This window comes from Schistocerca cancellata, chromosome 2 (genome assembly GCF_023864275.1).
Source record: "Schistocerca cancellata isolate TAMUIC-IGC-003103 chromosome 2, iqSchCanc2.1, whole genome shotgun sequence".
NCBI classification, from domain to species: Eukaryota; Metazoa; Arthropoda; class Insecta; order Orthoptera; family Acrididae; genus Schistocerca; species Schistocerca cancellata.
In genome coordinates, this window is record NC_064627.1 from 1,083,191,354 (window position 1) to 1,083,216,234 (window position 24,881).

The window sequence follows — 24,881 nt, forward strand, 5'->3', positions numbered from 1 at the left end:
CAACTCCGCATTTGTAAACATTGCACTGACTGCAAAACCACGTTCGTGATGAACACTAACCTGTTGATGCTACGTACTGATGTGCTTGATGCTAGTACTGTAGAGCAATGAGTCGCATGCCAACACAAGCACCGAAGTCAACATTACCTTCCTTCAATTGGGCCAACTGGCGGTGAATCGAGGAAGTACAGTACATACTGACGAAACTAAAATGAGCTCTAACATGGAAATTAAGCGTTTCCGGACACATGTCCACATAACATCTTTTCTTTATTTGTGTGTGAGGAATGTTTCCTGAAAGTTTGGCCGTACCTTTTTGTAACACCCTGTCTAAAGCCGAAAGGTGGAAGAAGTATATAGAGGGTCTGTACAAAGGAGTGCACTCGAGAGCAATATTATGGAAATGGAAGAGGACGTAGATGAAGATAAGAGGGGAGATATGATACTGAGTGAAGAATTTGACAAAGCACTGAAAGACCTAAATAGAAAAAAGGCCCCGGGAGTAGGCAAAATTCCGTTAGAACTCCTGATTGCCTTGGGATAGCCAGCCACGACCAAACTCCTCCATCCGGTGAGCAAGATGTGAGAGACAGCCGAAGTACCCTCACACCTAAAGAAGAATACAATATCCCGATTCAAAAGGAAGCAGCTGCTGACAGGTGTGAAAATTACCGAACTATAAGTTTTATAAGTCACGGTTGCAAAATACTAACACGAGTTCTTTACAGACGAATGGAAAAACTGGTAGAAGCTGCCCTCAGGGAAGATCAGTTTGGATTCCATCAGAATGTAGGAACACGCGAAGCAATACTGACCCTACGACTTATCTTAGAAGCTAGGTTAAAGAAAGGCAAACCCATGTTTGTAGCATTTGTAGACTTAGACAAAGCTTTTGACAATGTTGACTGGAATACTCTCTCTCTCTCAAATTCTAAAGGTGGGAGGGGTCAAATACAGGGAGAGAAAGGCTATTTACAATTTGTACAGTCGCGAAAAACGAAAGGGAAGCAGTGGTTGAGAAAAGAGTGAGACAGGGTTGTAGCCTATCCCCGGTATAATTCAGTACGTACGCTGTGAAAGCAGTAAAGGAAACAAAATAAACATTTGGAATAGGAATTAAAGTCCAGAGAGAAGAAATAAAAACCTCGAGGTTTACCGATGACATTGTAATTCTGTCAGAGACAACAAAGGACTTGGAAGAATAGTGGAACGGAATGGACAGGGTCTTGAGAGGAGGATATAAGATGAACATCAACAAAATCAAAACGAGGATAATGGAATGTAGTCGAATTAAATCAGGTAACGCGGAGGGAATTACATTAGGCAATGAGACACTTAAAGTTGTAGATGAGTTTTGCTATTTGGGAAGCAAAAAAACTGATGATGGTCGAAGTAGGGAGGATATAAAATGTAGACTGGCGATAGCAAGAAAAGCGTTTGTGAAGAAGAAAAATTGTTAACATCGAGTGTAGATTTAAGTGTTAGGAAATCGTGTCTGAAAGCATTCGTATGGAGTGTAGCCATGTATGGAAGTGAAACAAGGGCGATAAACAGTTTAGACAAGAAGAGAAATAAGCTTTTGAGATGTTGTGCTACAGAAGAATGTGAAGATTAAATGGGTAGATCACGTAACTAAAGAGAAGGCACTGAAAAAAATTGGGGAGAAGAGAAATTTGTGGTACAACATGACTAAAAGAAGGGATCTGTTGGTAGGACATATTCTGAGGCATCAAGGGATCACCAATTTAGTACTGGAGGGAAGCATGGGGGTTAAAAATCGTAGAGGGAGACCAAGAGATGAATACAATGAGTAGATTCAGAGGGATGTAGGCTGCAGTAGTTACTCGGAGATGAAGAAGCTTGCACAGGATAGGGTAGCATGGAGAGCTGCGTCCAACCAGTCTTTGGACTGAAGACCACAACAACAACAACAACAAAAGAAAGGAATACCATCGCAATATTTTAAGTTTTGCACTGCACTTAATCGGATTGTTGTGTCATTGTTTCAACAAATTATGATTTGGAAGCAGCGCAAAACTGAATTTGGAGTTATGATATGAAGCAAATTTGCGAGTTTTCACACTCTGGGATATTTTTGGGGACGGTATTCGTCCGTTTTTACTTTCAGATGTCATGTGTTTAATCTTCATTCATCTCCAAGGAAACTAATGTATGAAACATACATTCTCACTCTCCTTGTCAGTATTAGTAAAACAGTAATCTGTTTTGACTAAATTAAAATTTGGGGAACTGTAAAACAGGACGAAATGACTATAATTTTCTATACACATATATTTTATCTTGAGGGTGAAAACTATTCTGAAAATGTATAGATCAATCGACGGATTGGCAACTCAAGGCCACAACATCGGATTCATCGCTTCTTCGTTGCTACGCCCATCTCTAGAAACTAGTTGATGCAGCTCTTCAAGCTACTCTATCCTGTGCAAGCCTCATCTGCGAACAACTACTGCAGCCTGCATGCATTTAAACTTGCTTACTGTATTCATACCTTCTCCCTCTTTAAAACAATAACTTCCCTTTACCAAATTTACTATTCTTCCATGCCACAGAATGTGTCCTGTCGACCGATTCCTTCTTACAGTCAAGCTGTGCCGCAAATTGCTTTTCTCCACACTTCGATTCAATACCTTCTCATTTGTTATTCGATCTACCCATCAAATCTCCAGCATTATTCTATAGCATCACATTTCAAAAGCCTATACTCTCTTCTCGTCTGAACTGCTTATCGACCGCATTTCGCTTCCGTACGAGACTACACTCCAGACAAAAACCTTCAGACAAGCACTTACATTTGTATTAGATTTTAAAAATTCCTCTACGTTTTATGTCCTCTCTACTTTGCCCATCATCAGTTACTTTTTTTCCCAAATAACAAAACTCATCTACTACTTTTAGTTTCTCATTTTTTAAACAATTTCCCTCAACATCGGCTGTATTTGATTGACTACGTTCCATTACCCTTGTTTTGCTTCTTTTTATGTTCATCTTATCACTTCTTGTAAGGCATTCCATTCAGTTTCACTGCTGTTCCATGTCCTTTGCTTCCTTTTAGAAAATTACAATGACGTCGCCAAACCGCAAGATCTCTATTTCATATGCCTTTCCAGATTTCTCCTCTGTTTCCTTTTCTGGTTGTTCAATATGCAGGTCGAATAATATCTGGCAGAGGTTGTAAGGTTACAGATACAGCTACTATCTGAATATCGACATACAGGGTGACAATTATTGAACTATCTGAAAAAACGTGAATTAATTACAAACAACTAAACATGACTAAAGATATTCGGATTTAGGTTCGATTGTCTGCTATGACTGGCGATGATGTGTCGCTGACGAAAAACGAAATTCTGCATGACCCACCGAAGTTTCGGAACATCGATGCTGTCTATAAGCTCCTGAATCGCTGTTTTCAGCTCAGCAATGATTTTTCGGTTATTGTTGTACACCTTGTTTTTAATATATCCCCACAAAAAGGAATCGCATGTGTTCATATGTGGATCTTATGGCGGCCAATCGAGGCCCATAGCAGTGGTCTCTGGGTATCCCAGAGCCAGAATGCGGGCCTCTAAGCGCCCCTCCAGAACATCAAACACTCTGCTGCTTCGATGGGATCGAGTCCGTCTTGCATGAACCACATCTTGTCGAAATCAGGGCCACTTTGGATAACGGGGATGAAATTCTCTTCCAAAACCATCACGCACCGTTCAGTAGTTACCGTGCCATCAAGGAATATCGGACCGATTGTTTCGTGACTGGACACTGCTCACCACACAGTCACCTGTTGAGGGTGAAGAGACTTCGCGATCCCGAAATGCGGATTCTCAGTTCCCCCAAATGAGTCAATTTTGCTTATTGACAAGCCCATCCAAATGAAAATCGGCTTCGTCGCTAAACCAAATTATACAGCGCATATTAATTCCCATTATGCCCCATGGCCAACCGCGCAGTTTGAACGTCGTAAAGCAGACCGTTCAGACGTTATGACGATTTTATTTCATGTAGTTCAATAATTGTCACCCAGTATGTACCTCACACGTAGCAGCCTAGCGCAGCAGGACTGTCACCAGGGTAACGCACACAGATCGAGAAGTTCGGTTTGTGCCAACCGTTACGGGGAGTCGTCGCTGCATGTCAGACGTTGGACGATACATGGACGCGTGCCGTGAGAAGTTCGACAAATCCATTAACTGCTGCAGTGTTCATGGACAGGATTTATAACTCACCAACATTAGAAGCGAGACGTTAGCAGAGATCAGTACACGCATTGTTACTGTGGTGTCACCGCCAGACACCACACTTGCTAGGTGGTAGCTTTAAATCGGCCGCGGTCCATTAGTACATGTCGGACCCGCGTGTCGCCACTGTCAGTAATTGCAGACCGAGCGCCACCACACGGCAGGTCTAGAGAGACGTACTAGCTCTCGGTCCAGTTGTACGACGACTTTGCTAGCGACTACACTGACGAAGCCTTTCTCTCATTTGCCGAGAGATAGTTAGAATAGCCTTCAGCTAAGTCCATGGCTACGACCTAGCAAGGCGCCATTAACCATTTCTATAGAGAGTCTCACTTGTATCATCAAGAACGCTGTATACAAATGATGGATTAAAAGTTAAGTATTTCAGCAGCTACGTACTTTTCTTTATAGCATTCATTACGTATCCTGTTCCAGACCTCACGCCCGTCTGCGTTAGATTATAGCGTGCATTTCGGCCTCCTCTATCTACAAGGTGTTGGCACATTTGCCAACACATCAGTTACCTCAAAAAAGTAATAACAAGCTGCAATAGAAGTGAACGCGTGCGCAGAAACGTTAGGAACGTGTACCGTGCCTTGTACCAGAGAAAATAAAACATTCAGTTCTATCAAGCAAGTGTCTCCTGTCGAATCCTTTTCATATCTATTAGAGCTAACTGAGTGTGAAGTTTTTTAATGGCAAGTGCGATCGTTTTTAAAGGGCATGTACCAGTAGGCACACGGTCTCACTTTTAGTCTTTAGGAGCACATTCCTTGGGTGTAGAATACAGCATAAACATTGGCCTGATTGCGGTGGATATATCAACATAACTAGTTTTAGAGAGAACTTGGCCGTGGTAGATACCAATAAACGAGAATACGTCTTACAAGGTTACAACACTGTCTCACCCTGTTGTCGACTACTGCTTCGCTTTCATGTCGTTCGACTCTTACAATTACAATCTGATTCCTATTCAGATTGTAGAAAACGTTCCACCCTCTGTATTTTATCCTTCTTACCAGCAGAATTTGAAAGAGTGTATTTCAGCCAACATTGTCAAAAGGTTCCTCTAAATCTACAAATGTTATAAATGTAGGTTTTGCCTTTCTCTAATTTACCTTCTACAGCAAACCGTCGGATCAGTTTCTACATTTCTCCGAAATCCAAACTGAACTTCTCCGAGGTCGGCTTCTACCAGTTTCTCCATTCTCCATTCATGCCAGTACCTTGCAACTATGACTTTTTAAACTGATACATTGGTAATATTCACGTCTGTCACCACCTATCTTATTTGGAATTTGAATTATTACATTCTTTTTTAACTGTTAGGATATTTCGCCCATCTCATATGTCTTACACTTTACTCATGGCTGTCTCTCCCAGACAGAATGCCGGCTACCCCAGGTGTCTTATTTCTACTTAAATCTTCCACTGCTCTGTCAAAGTCTTCTCGCAGTATCATCCTTCCCATCTCATCTTCATCTGCTTTCTTTTCTTTTCCATAGTACTGTCCTCAAGTTTCTTTCTCTTGTATAGAACCTCTACATATTCCTTGCACCTTTCACCACTCCCTCCTTCGCTTAGTACTGGTTTCACATCTGAGCTCTTGGTTTTCACATGGCTGTTTTTCTTTTCACCAAAGGTTTCTTTCATTTTACAATAGGCGGCGTCACTCTTTCCCCCTGAAATTCATACCTCTACATCCTTGCATTTCTCGTCTAGGTATTCCCGTTCTGATATTTTGCATTTGCTCTCAGTTACATTTTTCGAACGTCTGTAAACCCTTCCCCCTGCTTCATTTGTTGCATTTTTATACTTCTTTTTTTTTCATTTCCCGAGTTAGATTCAGTAGCTCGTGCATTATCCAAGGATTTCTGCTTGACTTTTGTTTAAACTTTGGTGAGATTCCAAAGGGGGAATCTGAACAAAATAGTCTTGTCTTTAACGGGTCCTAAATTATAGACAGATAGAACATACTAGTTTCTTCAAATGCACAATTTCAAATTTTTCTACATCACGAGCACGTATCCAGGCTTTCTATCAGTTTGTTATTTTGTAGATATCTAGTTGCAAGTGCTACGATTTTTAGCGCATAGATTTCTCTCATAGATAAGTTCGTCATCTTCAGAAAGTCTGCGATTGTATTCAATACCACCAGCTAAGTCATGAATGCGTAACACGAACTGCAACGGTACCATTGCTCTCAGCTTGGGGCACAACAGACAGTGCTTCATTGTCTTTAGATCACTATCCATGCATTATAATGTACTGCGACCTGTCTGTTACACGAGAATGCTTCTCGTGTTTTTATTATTAATATTACCGTTACTTACTGAATCAAATGTTCTTAGAAAGTTTATAAGCACAAGATGAACCAGGTTTCCTCTACCTGTGACACTGAGAGTATCATGTGTAGAGAGCACGAGTTGATTTTTTATTGTAGGTAAGTAATAACATTTAAACTCCAAATACGTGTTACGATTCGGCTCGACATAGATCTGGGTGATATAAGAACCATTTCCTAAAAAACTGTCCGGTCTTCTGAATACTGATCTAACAATGTGTTTGAAGATAAATCTACGCTAACAACAAGTCACACAAACGCATACTATAATGCAAAAACACTTAGCATACCGTACCATTAAAGCATTCTTGCCACGTGCTTCCGCGATATATGCAGTTTACGAGCTCTGCGTGTATAATGAGAAGTGTATCGCTCCTCTTACAGATTCCGAGTCTTCGCCGTGCAGAGTTCAAGACTGTCCCAACTTCCGGGCCATCCGATTCTACGAGGAGCTGGGCTGTGTACGCAGTGACGGCTCCAGCGAGTGCTGCCCTACACGCTACAACTGCAGTGAGTACTTGAAACATTTTCAACGCCAGCTCCCGCAAAAGTTCCATTCCTATTGTGAGTAATGCTTATATCACTCGTGCCTACTGAACAATATAATCGGACCTTTGCTGAAGCGGCTTTATCCTGTTCTGTTTGGTAAATTGGATATAAATTTAATGAATATTTTAACGTCTCAAACGACAATCATACTAAACAAAACGCCTGTCTGGTGCCTGAATATTTATCTCCAATCCACAAGCTCGCATTCTCTTCCCTGTGGAACTGATCTGAGTTAACCTGCCTTGCAAAAATTCATACGTCCCTTATTCTCTGTACAGTTTTCGAATATATCCCATTACAGAAATTCAGTTTCGCATCTGTGTACAATACATATAACAACTTACCACTACGCCATCTGCACATCAACACAGCATATATCTGCAGCGTAACTACGAGGTTCATCATTCGTGAATACATTTACCGTTTGCTCCCGTCTCTGTAACCTTACCAGCCAGTGCCTCCCTCTTCAAAGTCGTAAACTGCCACAACGTCCACTAAAGAGCCAGTCTCAGGGTCAGAACCCTCACAACACAAAAACACACATATATGTAGCAGTATCTCCAGCAAAACGAAATCTCCACACTTAACATAATGCTGTGATCCACAAACATCCTTTGAGAACTGCCATTGTAAGTAATGTAGACATCCGAAATATTTCACACACGTTTTTCAAAATCTGAAATAATTTTATTGATAGCTGGTTGTTGCTAAGTGGCTAATGGTGGTAATTAGTTACCTAGGAGCTTAACGAAGTATCGTTTATTTACATAGAATGACGTATTTGTAACAGCTGGTTTGTCCCACACTTAGTAAATTAGAGGCACGCAATGATAAACTAATGATGATGACACACTTCGTGATATAATTCTCTTGAATCCTCGGCTCTTTTTGTCAGTCAAGATCGCAACCAACACAAGATCGACGGCTAATCCAAAGTCTGTGATGAAACCTATTTGTTCATCATAATCTAAATTTTTACACAGCAGAATTTGGTTCTCGTGTCATATTCGGCTCAAACCAAAAATAGTTTGAAACTTTCCGTCTCTTTTCATAACAGTTACATTCGGGTGCTTCTAGTTTTCGTTTTTGGTTTCCTTTTAGAAATTATGCCTAACACCTATTAGAAGTCAGAACGATCTCATATTCATAGTGAAACAATAAATTTCGTAGAAGACCGCCCGGTGAGGTAAAGCCACCAAGCCCAATACTAGATCATCGCTCAATGCATTAGACGCTTTCTGAAAGAAAGCCGTTTGAACTAACTGAAGTATCTCAATCGAAGCAGAATATCGAAATAGCTTGATTAAGACAATTAGCTTCACGTAAAAGATTATGTTTTGATTAATATTAGTTATTTAGATGGAGTTTTCCCTGATTCCCACAAACGCTATTTCCGCAAGACAGCCATTATGTAAAATGAGCATCCATTTCTGCGAAATCAAAATTGTACATTTAGGTGACTATCGCTAGAATGATTTTATACGAAACTGAAATCTTGTTGCTACCAATTACAGAATGCGCTTATTATTTTGAGTTCTACTGTAAACAGTACTGTTTGCTAACTGAGACTGGTACCCAGTGGAAGCAAGTCAGTACCGGTCCAATTGTCCAATAGAAGCCTCTGCACCCGAAAACACCGCAACAAGTGCCAAGTTACACTGCGCATAAAGCACACATTTTTTAATTTATAAATAATCACCACGACCATGTTTTCATACTTGTGGTACTGGAAATGTAGTGTAATTCCGTGATCAGTTCTATAAAAATAATGGGAAGATCACACTGGACACGCTGGAAGAAACAGAAAACATGGAATGTTTTATTCTCTCTATTGTCCAGACAGTAATAATGCACACTGCAACGTAACTTTCTAATTATATATTCGAGTATACACCCTTGAAGCAACGTTAAGTTAATAGATTTTTGTCTTTGTTCCTAATTAAATGCTGAAATAACATGGAAAGGGGAGTGGGGGATTTATCTACAGTGTTCGCTTGTCATCATTGAGTCCTTTCTTTATTTAGAATGCGCTCCTTGCTCGCAGTATACCTCAAGGCTCATTTCTTCCATCTAGAGTCTCCCGGGATTACATTCGTATCCGCCTACGCCACTTCATAGCCCTGCGTGCCCATCAAAATTAATTAGGTACAAGCAATAGAACTGCCCATTAATTAAAGTGGTTTTATTTCTGAAACGTGCAACGGTTAAGTAGGATGGAACATACACTGCCGGGAAAGAATTTATTCACCCTTTCAGAGGTTTCCCATTAACCCAACATTTATTGTCGTAACAGTGCATATGGAGTAGATGAAGTAATTACATTTACCGATGTCCGCAGCTCCTGGTCTAGTGGCTAGCGTTACTACCTCTAGATCACAGGGTCCCGGGTTCGATTCCCGGCCGGGTTGGGGATTTTCTCTCTGCCAGGGGACTGGGTGTTTGTGTTGTCCTCATCATTTCATCATCATCATTCGGGACAATGGCAAAAGTGGACTGTGAAAAAATTAGGACTTTGTATGGGCGCTGATAACCGCGCGGTTGAGCGCCCCACAAACCAAACATCATCGAACCAAACAGATCAAGAGCACAAGCAGTTCTGAGGTACCAGGTATCGACTCATAATGAACCACCCGCATCAGAACGTAGTGTAACCTCCATGGGCGGCAATGCTGGCACTGACTCTGGCATCCAGACAACCATAAAGATGGCGAATACTGTCCTGGTATACGTTATGCCACGCCCGCTGCAACTGTTCATGTTGAGTTTCGCGGGCAGTGTACGAGCGACCATATCCTGTTGGAACAAACGATTATCTTCCTCTTGCAAGAACTGTAAAGCAACGTGTCTAATTGCATTGTGCAGGTACCGAGCGCTGGTTAGGGTCCCCTCCAGAAACACTAAAGCTGAACGACAGTTGTACCTTATTGCAACCCGGACCATAAGGCTTGGGGTGGGGTCATTGAATCTCAGACGAATGCACTCTACGATACAGGACCTGTCAGTTCTACAACGCACATGCAAACGACCATCACTTTCGTGCAGGCAGAATTGTTTTCACCGTTGAAGACCACGAAGAGTTATTCCATCTCCCAGATGATTCTCTGGCGGCATCAGTCCAGCCGTCGATGCTGTGGCGTGAGTGGAAGACGGGATAGAGGTGAGCGTGCCCGTAGTCTCACTGCTACTAACCGATTCGCAATAGTTCGTGTTGATACGTCTGGGCTAACTACCCCTGTTATCTGTGTTGTGGTAGCTGCACGATCCGCCACCACTGCCTTTTCAATACCACGATCCTGGCGGGCGTCCGTTCTACGTGGACTTCCAAAACCCCGTCGACAAGTATGAGAATGTTCACGTTGCACTAACGACGCAGCACGTCCAGCTTGCATGGCAGTTCTCCAACAGGACCATCTCACCACTCGGAAGTCCATAGTCTGACCCCCATTCAAACTCACTCAGTTGGCTGTAGCAAGCACGAGTGAGTCTTCGTGGCATGGTTGCCTGCTTGCTTCACACGTTTGCACCACCCTGAGCCTTCTGGCTGTAAGCATTCCCTATTGAAGGGTAGACACAGGTGGCGCTCTGGTAGCTACGACACTAAGCTAATTGTTAGCCTAGTATCCCATAGGTGGCATACGCCGCCATCGGATCGAAATCGACGTCGTATTTCCAGGTGTACAATTTTTTTGCGGCAGTGTATGTAATTTGCAATAGGCATGTGAGGGGGAAGAAGGCTGACATACAAACGGTACATGGTTTTCAGATACAATAAAATGCTTCCTAATTGTCTGCTCTGTTGCTATTTCGGAAACTCATTTAAGCTCAAAATTTTGAAGCATCGTAGAAAACGATCTAGGGACTGAGGTTATGGAACTTGGGGTGCATTCTGAATGGCGCAAGGTTCAAGAAGCGTAATACGAATTTATTAAACTTGGAAACAAGACTACAGGGCTGTCTACATACAAGGTTGTCATAATTTAAGTTTCGCTACTTCAGCCATCGTAGTACCCAACTTTATAGGAATGATGTACAGACTGTGCACTGCAGGATTTCCGTTGTTAGTAGTGCTAGTGTCATGACTTGCCGTTAGGCGCCGATACTGTTACGACAACATAGGGTTTTTCTTTGAGGATGGTACACGAGAAAGGCGTACTTGAACTTAACTGTTTGGATACACCATGGAGTTCCACCTCACATTTCTCCTGAAGACACCTGTCTACGTCGTAACACATTTGAGAAAACCGATTCATTGGCCGGTCGTTCCAATCTGCGTGGCCACCAAGATAACCAGATTTGAACCCGTGTGATTTCTGGCTGTGGAGTTACGCGAAGGTCAGGGCTTATCAATGGGACACTAACACCCATCTGAGGTCGAAGATGAGCGTAGCGAGAAAGGTAGCCAATATCCCACCTGAGATGTTTCGAACAGCAATAGAGTAGTCTTTAGTGCTGTCCCAGGCTATCGTTGGTACAAATGGTTGTCACATTGAGCAACGTTCGTAACACTGAACGTAAAAACAGTACGCAACTAACAAACATTACCCTCTAACGTGGAAATTAAAATGCGTTTCTTTCAACGTTTTCTTAGTAATTTCTTTTCCGCGTGTCCTTACAAACGTTTCCGCAAAGTTTCATTGTTTTGTAACCACTTGTTTATCATGCACCAAGTTTAGTTGTCCTGCAACCACTTGTTTATCATGGAGGACCCCCTCAAGTAGCGAAAATTTAATTATAACCTCCCCGTATTAACATTCTACACTCGTGGTGCTCAAACGAGACATTATTAAACAGATATCTGAAAGCTGTAGTTGAACTGTTCGTAAATGGTTCCTTAAATAAATACCTATATAAAATAAAATCGGTAAAAAGAATGAGAGCACGTAGAATATCACAGCCCGGCTGTAGGAAGTGGGAAGCAACGAGTATATACAAGGACACCAGGGGGCACTCAAAAAAATGGTTCAAATGGCTCTGAGCACTATGGGACTTAACATCTGAGGTCATCAGTCCCTTAGAACTTACAACTACTTAAACATCACACACATCCATGCCCGAGGTAGGATTCGAACCTGCGACCGTAGCAGTCGCGCGGTTCCGGACTGAAGCGCCTAGAACCGCTCGGCCACCGCCGCCGGCGGGGCACTCAGATCATTTATACATGAATACATGCAACAACCCCGCATCATTTGACTTACAATTTATTATTATTCGAGTAACCAAACAGCAATTGAGAGTGGCAGTTACGTACATCGGGCCTGGTGAGGTGTCTCCACAGTCAACACTCAAAAGGGAATAAATACTTTGAAATGAAACCTCAGAACTCGAGACATGCAAGAAGCCATATGCTTGAATATTTCTGGTATCTCAACTGCAGATTTTTCAGCGCTCATTTAACTTTAGGACTCTGTATCTCAAAATGAACAAAAGTGGACCTGTACCACTATTGAAAAAAGCCCTTAATATGTATGTTCACTGAATTCTGCACTTTGTGATCTAGAGTTTAAACTACGTGACTGTAGTACCTTCTCGGGGATCATGAAGTTGGCAGGTGGAACGGATTTACACTACGACAAATAAACTGAAAAATAGGGAAACAGAAAAATCCAACGGTTTCATAACGGTGCACACAAGGTGACATAAGGCCGATTTCACTCTACCTCCAACAAGTTTCAGAAATCGGAAAGAAGTAAATTTAAATCATGTATAAATATTCACGTGACTCTACACTTTATGAACTGCAGTTTGAGCGGCAATGCTTGATTCTAGTAACCAACATTCGAATATGTGGAGAAGTTGACAGTCATGTGCTGCCTAGACTGACACGGAGACAAAGTCATTAGGACAGCCGAAAATTATGGGTCACAAATCAATACACAGATTATCAGTAACTGAGATTACTTGGTCATCCAAAACGTTAATAAACTTTAACATTCTGTTGTAAAAAAAAAACACATCTAGTGGCACTAACATCAGAAAAAAAAGCATCATTCCAGACAAACAAACGAGTTCAAGTGAAAGCATTTAAATCAAAATAATAAAAAATGGATAGTGGAAATAAAATAAATTAAATGCCATATAAAATCAGCTTACGTAGCTCTAATTCCTTTGTCCACTTACCAGTGGATCACTAACACTAACGCACAACACACATTCACAGCGCTAGCAAAATTATGTCCAGAGGGGCACTTGTCCATACCTTTCAACCTGTCACTAGTGGTGGGTGAATTACCGTTAGCCCAATGGGAGAACACCAACCACCTTCCTGTTGTGTGCTGACCTAACTCCCACCCAGTCATCGATAGAAAAACTCGATGGTTTCTACATTTTCCACTTACGAAGTTAGGTTGGCAATGCAAACCCTTGACTCTACGAACTCTTCCATATTGTGGGCGTCATAAAAATACTCTCTTACGCATACTCATTCACGTACACATATATGCAGTGGAAAGTGGGAATAATGTCGGGTGTGCACGAAAAAATAAACAAACAGAAGTAGCTCCTCCCTTTCCCAGAGGCTAAGCGTAGTGGAGGCAGAGTGAAATGTCAAATGAATGGAACACTAACTGCGTTTTAAAACGCCCAATACTCTTAACATTCACGAGTCGCTTTCAACTGACCCATTTCATTACACTCCACCTCGGGAGAAGAAAAAATCCGAGACTACTATTCAAATGAAAGGGCGGACTCAGACATTTTTTTAAAGACGTGTATCTTTTTATGGAGGGGAGAATCCTAGAACTTCATTCATTCTATGTTAGCATAGCAACAAATGCACAAATGGCATGAAATCATTACAGAGAAATGCTCAAATGCGACACACAAACATAAAAATGGGGAACTTGGGTTCCTATTAAGAAAAGCATTTGACATTCATAGAAAACCAAGAAAATATAAGGTAATAATATACAATAATGATTCTGTTTGATGTCTGTGTGTCATCATATTATTAAACATATTCAAAAAAGTGATTAAATCACATTGCTACACAAAGTCTGTTGGCACATGCAATTGTTAATATCGAGATTATAAAGGTTTTATGTCATCAAACCAACACAGAAATATGACTCACACATAAGAAAAAAAGGACAAGAGTACAACACACTCTAATCGCCATAGAAGTGCAGCCGTGAAACATCGAAGCAACTATCGATTCATGGTCCCCCACTGAAATCCAAAATTTCTGAAACTAACTCCAGTTTAATTAATGTAAAGATAGATTACAATTACTACAAAAACCCCACATCAGTACGATGTCCAGCAGTTGTCATGGGGTATTTCTTTGGGCAGAAGGCATTATCCATCCATCATTATGTAAATAAGTATGTTAATCACTACACAAACAAATGAAAATAAAAAATACATAGAATAAAGTCATTAATGTAGTTGCACAAATCGTGAAAATTTTGTTCACCTTGAAATAAAACACTTACACTCAAATATAAATCAAACAGGGAACACATCAGATACACTTGCTTGATAGTTGAAGATTAACTGTACACATCCCATAGAAGTGAGTTTAAAAATTCAGATACTTTTAAGCATACAGGAGCACGTCATGAAAAAAAAAACTCATAAGTGCAATGACAAGAAAATGGGATGGGACTACGATGCACATGCACCAGTCTTTCAAAATCACTTTTAACTCTAGACAAGAACATAAATGACCTTTCGTTGCACAGTGTTATCTGTATGAAAAACCTTTCACATGATTTATCACTAATCTCATAGCACTGGAACGCTAGAGGCATTATCATATCGGGTGTATCCGTCTGAGGGGGACGAAACACTGCATGTGAAGTTCTCATAGCTGAGTCCATGTCCTTCAAGTGGCAGCATCTATTGCCTCTGTCTCTTGCATCAGGTTTCGAGTGGTATCTTTAGTACTTGGTTATCGTCATGTGGTGTCTTTAGCAGGTTGGATTGACTTCACCTGCCGTAAGTGGGCCATGACATATCGAGGCCTCTCATGGTCTTTCTACAGTATATGGCCAACATACTTGGGCTTCATGACGTTCTTAACACACTGAATTAGTCACAGCTGAACTGATTCATCCTAGGAACAGGCATCGGTTGGCACTGCTCGTCCTCATATACAAGGTAATGAGTATTAATGATGAGCTTCCCATGGACTCGTTCAGGTTCATGGTAGCTGAGCTTGTGGGCCTCATAGCATCTTGGATGTTTATGATGCCAAACAAGCTTAGTAGCAAATCCTCTTCTTGTACCGTGCATTGCCACAGAGCAGACAGTCCTTCTTCCCGTACTGGTGCATTACTGCTACGTTCCTTCACGCATGCTGTGTTGCGTAGCACGCATGAGAATTGAATTTGCGTACATTATGCATGAGAGTGCATGCAGTGTTGCATGCTTCTATGTTGCCCTCAGATATTTTGGAACAACCAAGGGGTCTGTCCCTGCCACTGACCACACAACTAGGTCAACAACCCTCATGATGCATGACGTCAGTCCAGCTCAGGCAGCCGTTCACCTCCTGCCACGACAAGTGCTGCTAACCTGATGGTCAGTACGTTGGCAGCATGCGCACCTCCGAACGTAGTCATACCATCCTTCACCTGCAATGAGGACTGGGCTCCACACACAAAAGGGTGGGTTAGTTTAGGCGAGCGAAACTGCATTCCTTGACAGTTATCTGCCTGTTGCCAGACTCAAGAGAGGCATGAAAGTTGTTTCCAACGAGGTTTTTCTTCTTGACTACTCCAATTACGCATTCAGATACCCGTTTCTGTCGACGTCCCCAGCAAATATCGACACTTGTAAGAACTGTAGGGGACAGTTTATCATTAAGTGGCTATTTTCTACTCTACACTTCCACATAAACCTTGGATGATGGACCGAGCGAGGTGGCGCAGTGGTTAGACACTGGACTCGCATTCGGGAGGACGACGGTTCAATCCCGCGTCCGGCCATCCTCATTTAGGTTTTCCGTGATTTCCCTAAATCGCTCCAGGCAAATGCCGGGATGGTTCCTTTCAAAGGGCACGGCCGACTTCCTTCCCCGTCCTTCCCTAATCCGATGAGACCGATGACCTCGCTGTCTGGTCTCCTTCCCCAAACCAACCAACCAACCAACCAACCTTGGATGATGGTGAATTTCTCTGCTCCCACGACCTGTACTGCCTTGTAACTACAGTTACTCTTTCCTCAAGATAGCCAAAGATATCCACGGTCTAAATATTTGGTTTCCTCAATTGATCAGGCACAGAAATATCATTTTAATCAAATATATAAACAGGAAAGCACCTACAACATATAAAAAACATTGACATATGGCACATAACATTTCGGCTGGAGATGGCACATCACACACACACACACACACACACACACACACACACACACACACACACACTGTTTACCTTAATCTGAATGAATATATTTCTTTTATAATCGACACATGGCATTAGCTATACTATCTCATAATTTAACCCACTTACATTATGTTATCTTGTCACTTATATCATACTCCCTTTTCTTTGCCAGTTCAGAGATTTGCCTTGTTGGACTCTCTTGTGTGGTATTTTCTTCGTGCAAAGTGGGCGTTGTCACCATCATCCACATATAATCTCTTCTCATTGCTACCTGTCAGTGGCCATTTTGGATCTGCAGTTTTATGGCACGAAAATAAACACAGAAAGAACTGCTATTCGGTAATACAAAATACATAGGTTTACCCTGAGTACTCTCTTCGTCCAGATTTTAAAGGTGTACTTGCAGTGTTACCCATGCTTCAAAGTACCTTACCTTCATATTGTGACTTCCACAGAGCATACAAAAATTAAGATAAGCATAGTTTTTTCCTAGTAACTGAAAAATTCAACAAAAAAATTTCTCAACTTCCTGTGTACGTCAACGTGGACAGAGCACTTCCTGTAGCCAGCACATTCTCATCACCATAGCCACAACGTACCTATGTGTGGGAACTTCAGGTTCTCCTCTTCTTCTTACTTCTTCACATCGTATCCTGAATTACTAAGAACTCTGAACGTTCCGTAAGATGTTACAGCTCATCAACTACTCAGAAGTCTCAACAGCATCGCAAAGTTCTGCTTGTAACACTGATAACTCTCAATCTCCCTGGGGCAGAGCGTTTTCCCACACAATCAGTAACCACATCAATCTACAAGTGTTATCATCACCTATCACAATCCCAGGATCCACCAATAACATATCCAGAAAGTATATTGGCTTACTATTAGAGAGAACTATTTAATTGTGACTATATATCAACTAAGTGTAATCAAACTACTAATTGGTGTCACGCATATTGTAGGGATGTGACGTAATTACATTTGTAATGTGTATTGCTTATTTACTCTAGAAACACTTTTCTATTCAAAATGTGGTGCATGCCTCTAGACCTGTTTGATTGAAGGTTATGTAATTCAACAGCTTTCTGATGCAGCATCCTCTATACTCATAAAAGTCCACAAATATTTTAAAGAATTTATTACAAAGAAACTGCTGCTTCTTAAATATAATCAGTGCGCTTTTACCAAGAACTTCTGCTGTATACACTGCTATTTCTCGCACAGTGTCCCTTTCTAATTGTGTCTCCTGTTCTCGAGCTGCTTTCAGACGTTTTTCAGAAGAGTCTGGGAATCCTCTAATGTCTCCTAGTGTCTCCTTCTTACAGCAAGGGGGAAGTTCAGCAGATCATAGTTTCTATCAGGAGGTGACTTATTCTCTTTTTATACGAGGAGATGAGTCAAAACCATAGACCTATGCGGTAGTCCATTCATGGTGTTTTGGACTCTTCCAAAAACATATCCCATGTTCTATGCTGCTTAGAGCATTATATGCTGCATAACGTCCCTACCTTTTTCATAATCCTTTTGGATGGATTTGAAGTATGTGAAGCTTACACCAGTGTTATGTTCTGTCTCACAAGGGCCTTTCACCACCATCAGAAATGGAATTCCAGCTCACGTCTAAGATGACCTTATCCACTTGGTCTACGTCTAGTAAGAAATAATCTCGTAGGGTGCTCAATACCATCCGAGCAGTAGCGCTTCACAGTGGAGTGATAGTTACAAATTTCTCTATTAGCGCAACAAACACAAAAAATACTGAAAACTTCTTGTCGTTTGGGTAAAGGGGCTGTACAAAGCTGTAACAGACTGCTCAGATATCATTTCTACAGTCACACCATGTGTAGCACATGCACAAACATTCGGACGTCTTAAATGGCGTATCTTCATAGGAGTCATCCCTTGCCATGACTTTTGTACGTTCAGTTTATATATTAGATGTAATTAAATGCAGATGATACCGTCTGGTTCGTGCTCAAGATAAATCTGCGTTGCTCCGTTACCAGCGTGTTGCATCACGTCAAGTGATAGGAAGTGATCAGTATTTTAAGTTGTAGATTAGTTACGTTTTATTAGAAATATAGTCTTTTAAAAAATATGCAACACTTGAAGTTAAAATAACGTAAATATCTCTTAGATAACTATAGTTCTTATTATAGACCTAGCCACAAAATACATAACTTCCTAACTTTCATAATTTCTTCAGGATACAATTAGCTAACAAAGTTCAGTCCACATCATGATGCAAAACTCACCTTAATGCTAATACCATTAACATAATACAGTTATGGACTAAAGTTCATGTCACATGAATGATACTAGTATCGATTGATTATCGTTTTATAAACAGTATTCTACGATAATTTTAGGTTCACTTCTGTCGCTGGAGAAGACGAAGTGCCACTACAGAGGTAAAGCGTATGACCCAGGCACACAAATTCAGCAAGAAATCAAATCCATATGCACGCCCAGCTGTGCATGTCTCGGTGATCTGGATGGCATTTTCAGGTTAGTACTGATACTGTTTTCATTCATATTATTTTGTATATTAGCGAAGTGAGAAAATACGCAGCTTCAAGGCATAACTTTTACGTCACGTTTTTACTCATTAACCTATGACGAAACAGAGTAACGACAAACTGAGTAAACAAGTGTGAGTGAAATACGACTTTCTGCAGTACCTCATAGCAGAGAGGTTAGACAAAGTAAATGAAGAAACATAGTTGCAAGCAGTGTGTTTGTAGTATGGGGTACAGTCTGAACGAGGAGACTGGCGTAAAATAAGCGTTACAAGATAATGCATAAGACTATTATTATCAACGGACTTCTGGTTGCGTGGTCATTAGAGGATGACTATCTTTGTCTAAGGCAGTAACAAGCAGGAAAGGACTGAAAGAAACTCGGAAGCTGTGTGTACTACCATGTACTAACATAGCATGTCAAGTCTTAAAACATGCAAGAGGCAATGAAGATGATGTAGCTATATTCAGAATGAACTGCAAACAGGAAATACTATAACAGATCCAATTGATACAATGGAATAGAATTCTCCTGTGCATGCTGTACTGAACTAATAACTGCAGTGAAATCAATGCACTGTGTAACGGAAGTAAATATATGTGCGTATTTGTGTGTGTGTGTGTGTGTGTGTGAAGATGACATACCAACCTGAAATCGGTTATGGACAAAACAAAATAGTCCGTTAATGACCATTAGCAGTGCATCTTATTACAAAGGAAAAATGTTCATTATAGAACCTTAAAATAATTTTTTGTGTGTGTTACTCTCAACATTACAACACGAGAAATTTAATGAAAAACTGATGTTATGTAACATTAAAAGAATTTATTTTCTATATACAGTGATAATTGACAATAAATTTTTTTGTAATGGATATTTATTTCCTAACAACTTGCTTCGGGAAAGTGACCATCTTGAAGTCACTGAATAATGCTGCATTATGTTTAAGGAAATTGCCTTGCCGTCTATTACAGAACTGTCCTTCAGTTGCAGCTTCTAAGACATATATGTGCGATATTCGAAAGGCTGGTCATTTTAATAGTCCATCAAACTGTCAAAGATAATGTTACGACTTTGGCGAGACAGTATTCTTAACAGTTTAATATACTTTCGATTGTTGCACTCGATGTCGGCTGAGAAATATGTAAGATAAAAGACGCAGATGTAGGGTGGTCAGAAGTAGTCTGAAAAGCTTGTAAGCGTGATGCAGCGTCGGTTGCGCTGAGAAATAATTGCTGAGAAAAAATTCTCTACGTTGTGCGTCCGCAGCTCTTGGTCTAGTGGCTAGCGTTGCTGCTTCTGCATCACTGGGTCACGGGTTCGATTCCTGGCCGGGTTGGGGATTTTCTCTGCCCGTGACTAGGTGTTCGTGTTTGCCCTCATCATTTCATCCAGCCGTCATCTTTAGTGACAGTCGCTCAGTTGGACTGTGTAAAAAAACCGGACTGTGAAAAAATTGGGACTTTGTATGGACGCTAATGACCGTGCAGTTGAGCGCCCCACAAACCAGACATCATCATCATCATCATCATCATCTACGTTGTGCCATTTCCAAGTTAATTAGCATTGAAGTTAGGCACTCAGGCCGTTGCACACACAAAACCAAGCGGCTCGCCAGAAACGGTGTCAGTTGTTCTCACAGCGTAGATGATAGCGCATGAGAGTGTTCAGCCAGTAGCTCGGGTTCGATTCTTACTGTCATCCCACGTCCAGTTTTGTATCATTCTCTTATTCAGTTTTAGGAAACCAAACGAAGGACATGTTTGGTGGCAACATCTCTGGAGGACCACTTGAATTTGAACGCACGACGGCCTTGCCAACTTCAGTGCTAATTAACTCAAGAACGACGCAACGTAGCGAATTGTTTTCTTAACAATTTTTTGTCAGCGCACCCTACCCTGGAAGACCATTACAAGATTTTCAGAGTGGTTCTGACCACTTCTGTGAACTGAGCGGAACTAGTTGTCTGTAAACAAATTATTATTGTTGTTTACGTATGGGACCAATAGGACAACACGAGGTACAATCAATGTCGCTTTTGATGGTTGACCTTCGTTTGTGTCCCAATTTGTTTCATCCTTTCAGAAGGAAATCTCTTTGTTTCATCAGATCACGGTGTTCCAGTCCGTTTTCTGTTGGCCTCTGACCAACTTCCCAATCAAATATCATTTGTCTGAATGTTTTTCTATCTGTAACGTCTGTCTGAATTATACCGGCTACTTTAAGATCCTCCTTAATCGCAGAGATCCATTTAATTGGCTCAGTTTTGACCTTACTTCTGTTTTCGTAGAATTCTACTGTTTGTATTGTCAACCTCATGGGTGCCATTCTTTTAATAGTCCCATAAAATTTAAGTCTTCGTTTTCTCATGTCAACATGTATGTCTGTGTATTCTTCTTTTTCCTTATTTATTCTCAGCCTATAAGTTTCTCCATCGGTGATTTTGGGGCCTAATATTTACTTCCTTTTGAATTTCTTCAGTATCCATCTTTCTATTTAGAATTAAAGTTTTTGTTCCATAAAAATATTCAGGTTTCATTACAGTGATGTAATGCCTAAGTTCACTGAATTTAGAAAGTGATTTTTTTATTATAAACATTTTGTGTTAATCTGAATGCAGTTGCCTTCTTTTGATAGCGAACCTCGTTGGCAGATGTTTCTAGACCGTTTTCTTGTATGATTTTCCCCAAATATTTAAACTGAGAAACCGTTTTTATTTTTCCATGTTCAAAAACTTTGATGCTTATTAGTTGCATGTCATATATTCCGTTTTTTCGCATGATATTTGTATTCCTACTTCTTCCGCAACTTCTTTAAGAATTTCTATTTGTTTTGAGCGGTGGTAGTATCCCTAGTTAAATAAATAATCATTACAACAGTTTTGATGGGTCCACGATGCCATTCTTTAAAATAAAAGATATTAATTTACGACTGTATTTTGTTCACCATCTTCAAGACATCTGGTATATGTGTGGATCGTAAGGTATTTATTTCTCGTTATTTCTTTCAAATAAGCACTATTACCACTTGCATTACATTACATTAATCATATTCCATGGATCCCATGGAGAAAAATCTCTGTAATATGGGAAGAAGTCAAGAACGTACGTTCTATTATAGTGCAATACAAACAAATGACTTAACGCAATATCATGATATTACATTGGAATATAATACATTAATTCTGAGTTTCCCCGTGGAGGTAATTTTCTGTAGACTGGAAGTACTTTAAATCACTCTAGGACTCGACTACATTATCCACAATACGTTTAAAGTTCCCTGTCAGATTGTTGAGTAACCATGTATCCGTATAAGATCCCACACTGTCCGCATTTTACGCCCAGTAGAGCCTCTAAGTCAACTTCCTAATTATTCTCAACAAAAACAATCCACATGAAAACAATTTTTGTAAGTATTTTATTGCAACTTTGCCTTCTGGTGATAAAAAAATTGAATGTGCCCAGAATGTAACCGCATGTGCAAATTAACTTGCGATGTGAATTTGTAATGACTCGTTCCATATCCTTGCTATCTATCCTGCAAAAAGATCCATGAAACATGTTACTAATTAACTACACATTTGGAGTTTTCTAAGTGTCTTATCAGGAACGCTTCTGTGAAATTTAAACTATTATCTTAACACAAAAATTTCATACCTGAAACCTGAGCAAAGAATATGGTTTTGCAAATGTAATGCAGATAATGAAACCCACAATTTTTACGTTTTTACAGTGGAGAAGCTACGTTCCACTGTGCGCACATAGACTGTCCGGAATACTTCGGCTCTGAGCCAGTGCATCCTGGCTGCTTTAGGACGTATAGCGTCGACCAGTGTTGCTCCACTGGCCAATACTGTGGTGAGTGCCAACAGCTAAACTGAAACGAAATCTTCATTTTACATTTATTGCCTGTAATAACCAATCTGTTGTTGAATATATTAGAACTCATTAACAATATCGTGGCCCAGTTGAGCAATTTTTCAGAGATTTATTTATTACAGGAACAGTTCCCAGCATCCTGGAGTTTTCAGTCAGAGTGCCCTAATTGTCTGACACATCTCTTTAGGAAAGCAGCAGGTTCCCAGCTATCCAAGTTAATGCGGCCGCGTGTGTGCACAGGCAACAGTCAATCACGGCTATTCCAAAACACACATCTTTTTTTATTGGGATCTGCTGTTTACTTATTTACAAAACACGCTATGTCACAGTTGAAATACCACTACCTTACTTACGCGTTACTAACCGTAAACCGACAATGTGTATTCAGCATTACGCTTAAAATAAACTGTATTTCGTATTTCTTTCTTTCCATTCACTTTTGAGAAATAATCGTCATATTTCTAGCAGGGTTCTCTGGCATAGCGTCGGATAGCATTGTCAGCACTGCACAATACAGGATGTCCATAAATGTTTATCCTGATAACAAAACAACGTAACTCTTTATTAGATACAGTAAATGAAACAGACGTTACATCAAATACGCATGTACTCATTAAGTTTTCAACTAAACATCTAATACAGGTAATTCATTTGAACATTCAGGTCACTTCAGCGTGTGTACCCCTGATAACACACAAACAAGCCAGTATTCAGTCTCTTGCCACAGGTTCTGCAACATGTCTGGTGTTATTGTGCCCAGGGCATCTCTCATCCATTGTTGCAATGTCAGAATACCAGGAACTGCCGTTCTTACAGCCGAAGAAAAAAATCTGAGATGGTAACGTCAGGTGATGTCGGCGGCCATGGAATTGGGCCCTCTCCGCCAGTCCACCTGTTGGGGAAGTAGAGCCCAATGACTGGGTGCGCCATCTTGCTTCCATATCCTGTAGTTGGGGAACGGCATAATTCACCAAAATGTCTTGGTAATCAGATCCACTTCATTGCTTTCAAGGAAGAAAAATGGGCCAGCCACTCGATTACACATTGATCCACACCACACATTAATCTTTGGACTGTTCCGAATGCGTTCTCGAAAGACTTGGGGGTTTTCTGAGCACCAGATCAGGACATTACTAACCCACAAACATGAAAGATAATTTCTTCGGACAACCTCACGCGCTTCATGAAATCATTGTTCTCATCCAAACATTCAGTATATCCATTACAAGTTGTTCACTCTTCGCGCGATAATCTGGATGTGACAGCTACTATGCGCATAAAAGGTCCAAATTATTCACTTTCAAATTCTGAAAGTGACAATGGTAAAATACAGAGAGCGAAAGCCTATTTACAATTTGTACAGAAACCAGATGGCAGTTATAAAGAGTCGAGGGGCATGAAAGGGGAGCTGTGGTTGAGGAGGGAGAGAGACAGGGTTGTAGCCTACCCCCGAAATTATTCAATTGAGCAAGCAGTAAGGGAAGCAAAAGAAAAAAATTGGAGTGGGAATTAATATCTGTGGAACGGAAATAAAAACTCTGAGGTTATCCGACGACACTGCAATTCTGTCAGAGACAGCAAAGGACCTGAAAGAGCAGCTGAACGGAATGGACAGTGTCTTGAAAGGAGAATAAAAAAGGAACATCAACAACAGCAAAACGAGGATAATGGAATGTAGTCGAATTCAATCAGGTGATGCTGAGGGGATTAGATTAGGAAATGAGGCACTTAAAGGAGTAAATGATTTTGCTATTTGGGGAGGAAAATAGCTGATGATGTTCGAAGTTGAGGGGATGTAAAATGTAGACTGGCTACGGCAAGGAAAGAGTTTCCAAAGAATTGAATTACTAACATCGAGTATAGATTTAAGTGTCAGGAAGTCTCTTCTAAAGGTATTTGTATTGAGTGTAGCCATGAATGGAAGTGAAACATGGACGGTAAACAGTGTAGACAATAGAATAGAAGCTTTCGAAATGTGGTTCTACAGAAGAATGCTGAAGAT

General features: G+C 40.7%; 1 protein-coding gene across 1 annotated transcript in view; it reads left to right on the forward strand.

The window, feature by feature from the left end:
- Nucleotides 1–24,881, forward strand: part of LOC126163086 (uncharacterized) — a 128,359-nt gene that overhangs the window by 57,255 nt on the left and 46,223 nt on the right. The window contains exons 2-4 of the mRNA XM_049919997.1: nt 6,988–7,113; nt 18,851–18,989; nt 22,734–22,858. Of these exons, the coding sequence (XP_049775954.1) occupies nt 6,988–7,113; nt 18,851–18,989; nt 22,734–22,858 (390 nt within the window). The remainder of the gene's footprint in view (nt 1–6,987; nt 7,114–18,850; nt 18,990–22,733; nt 22,859–24,881) is intronic.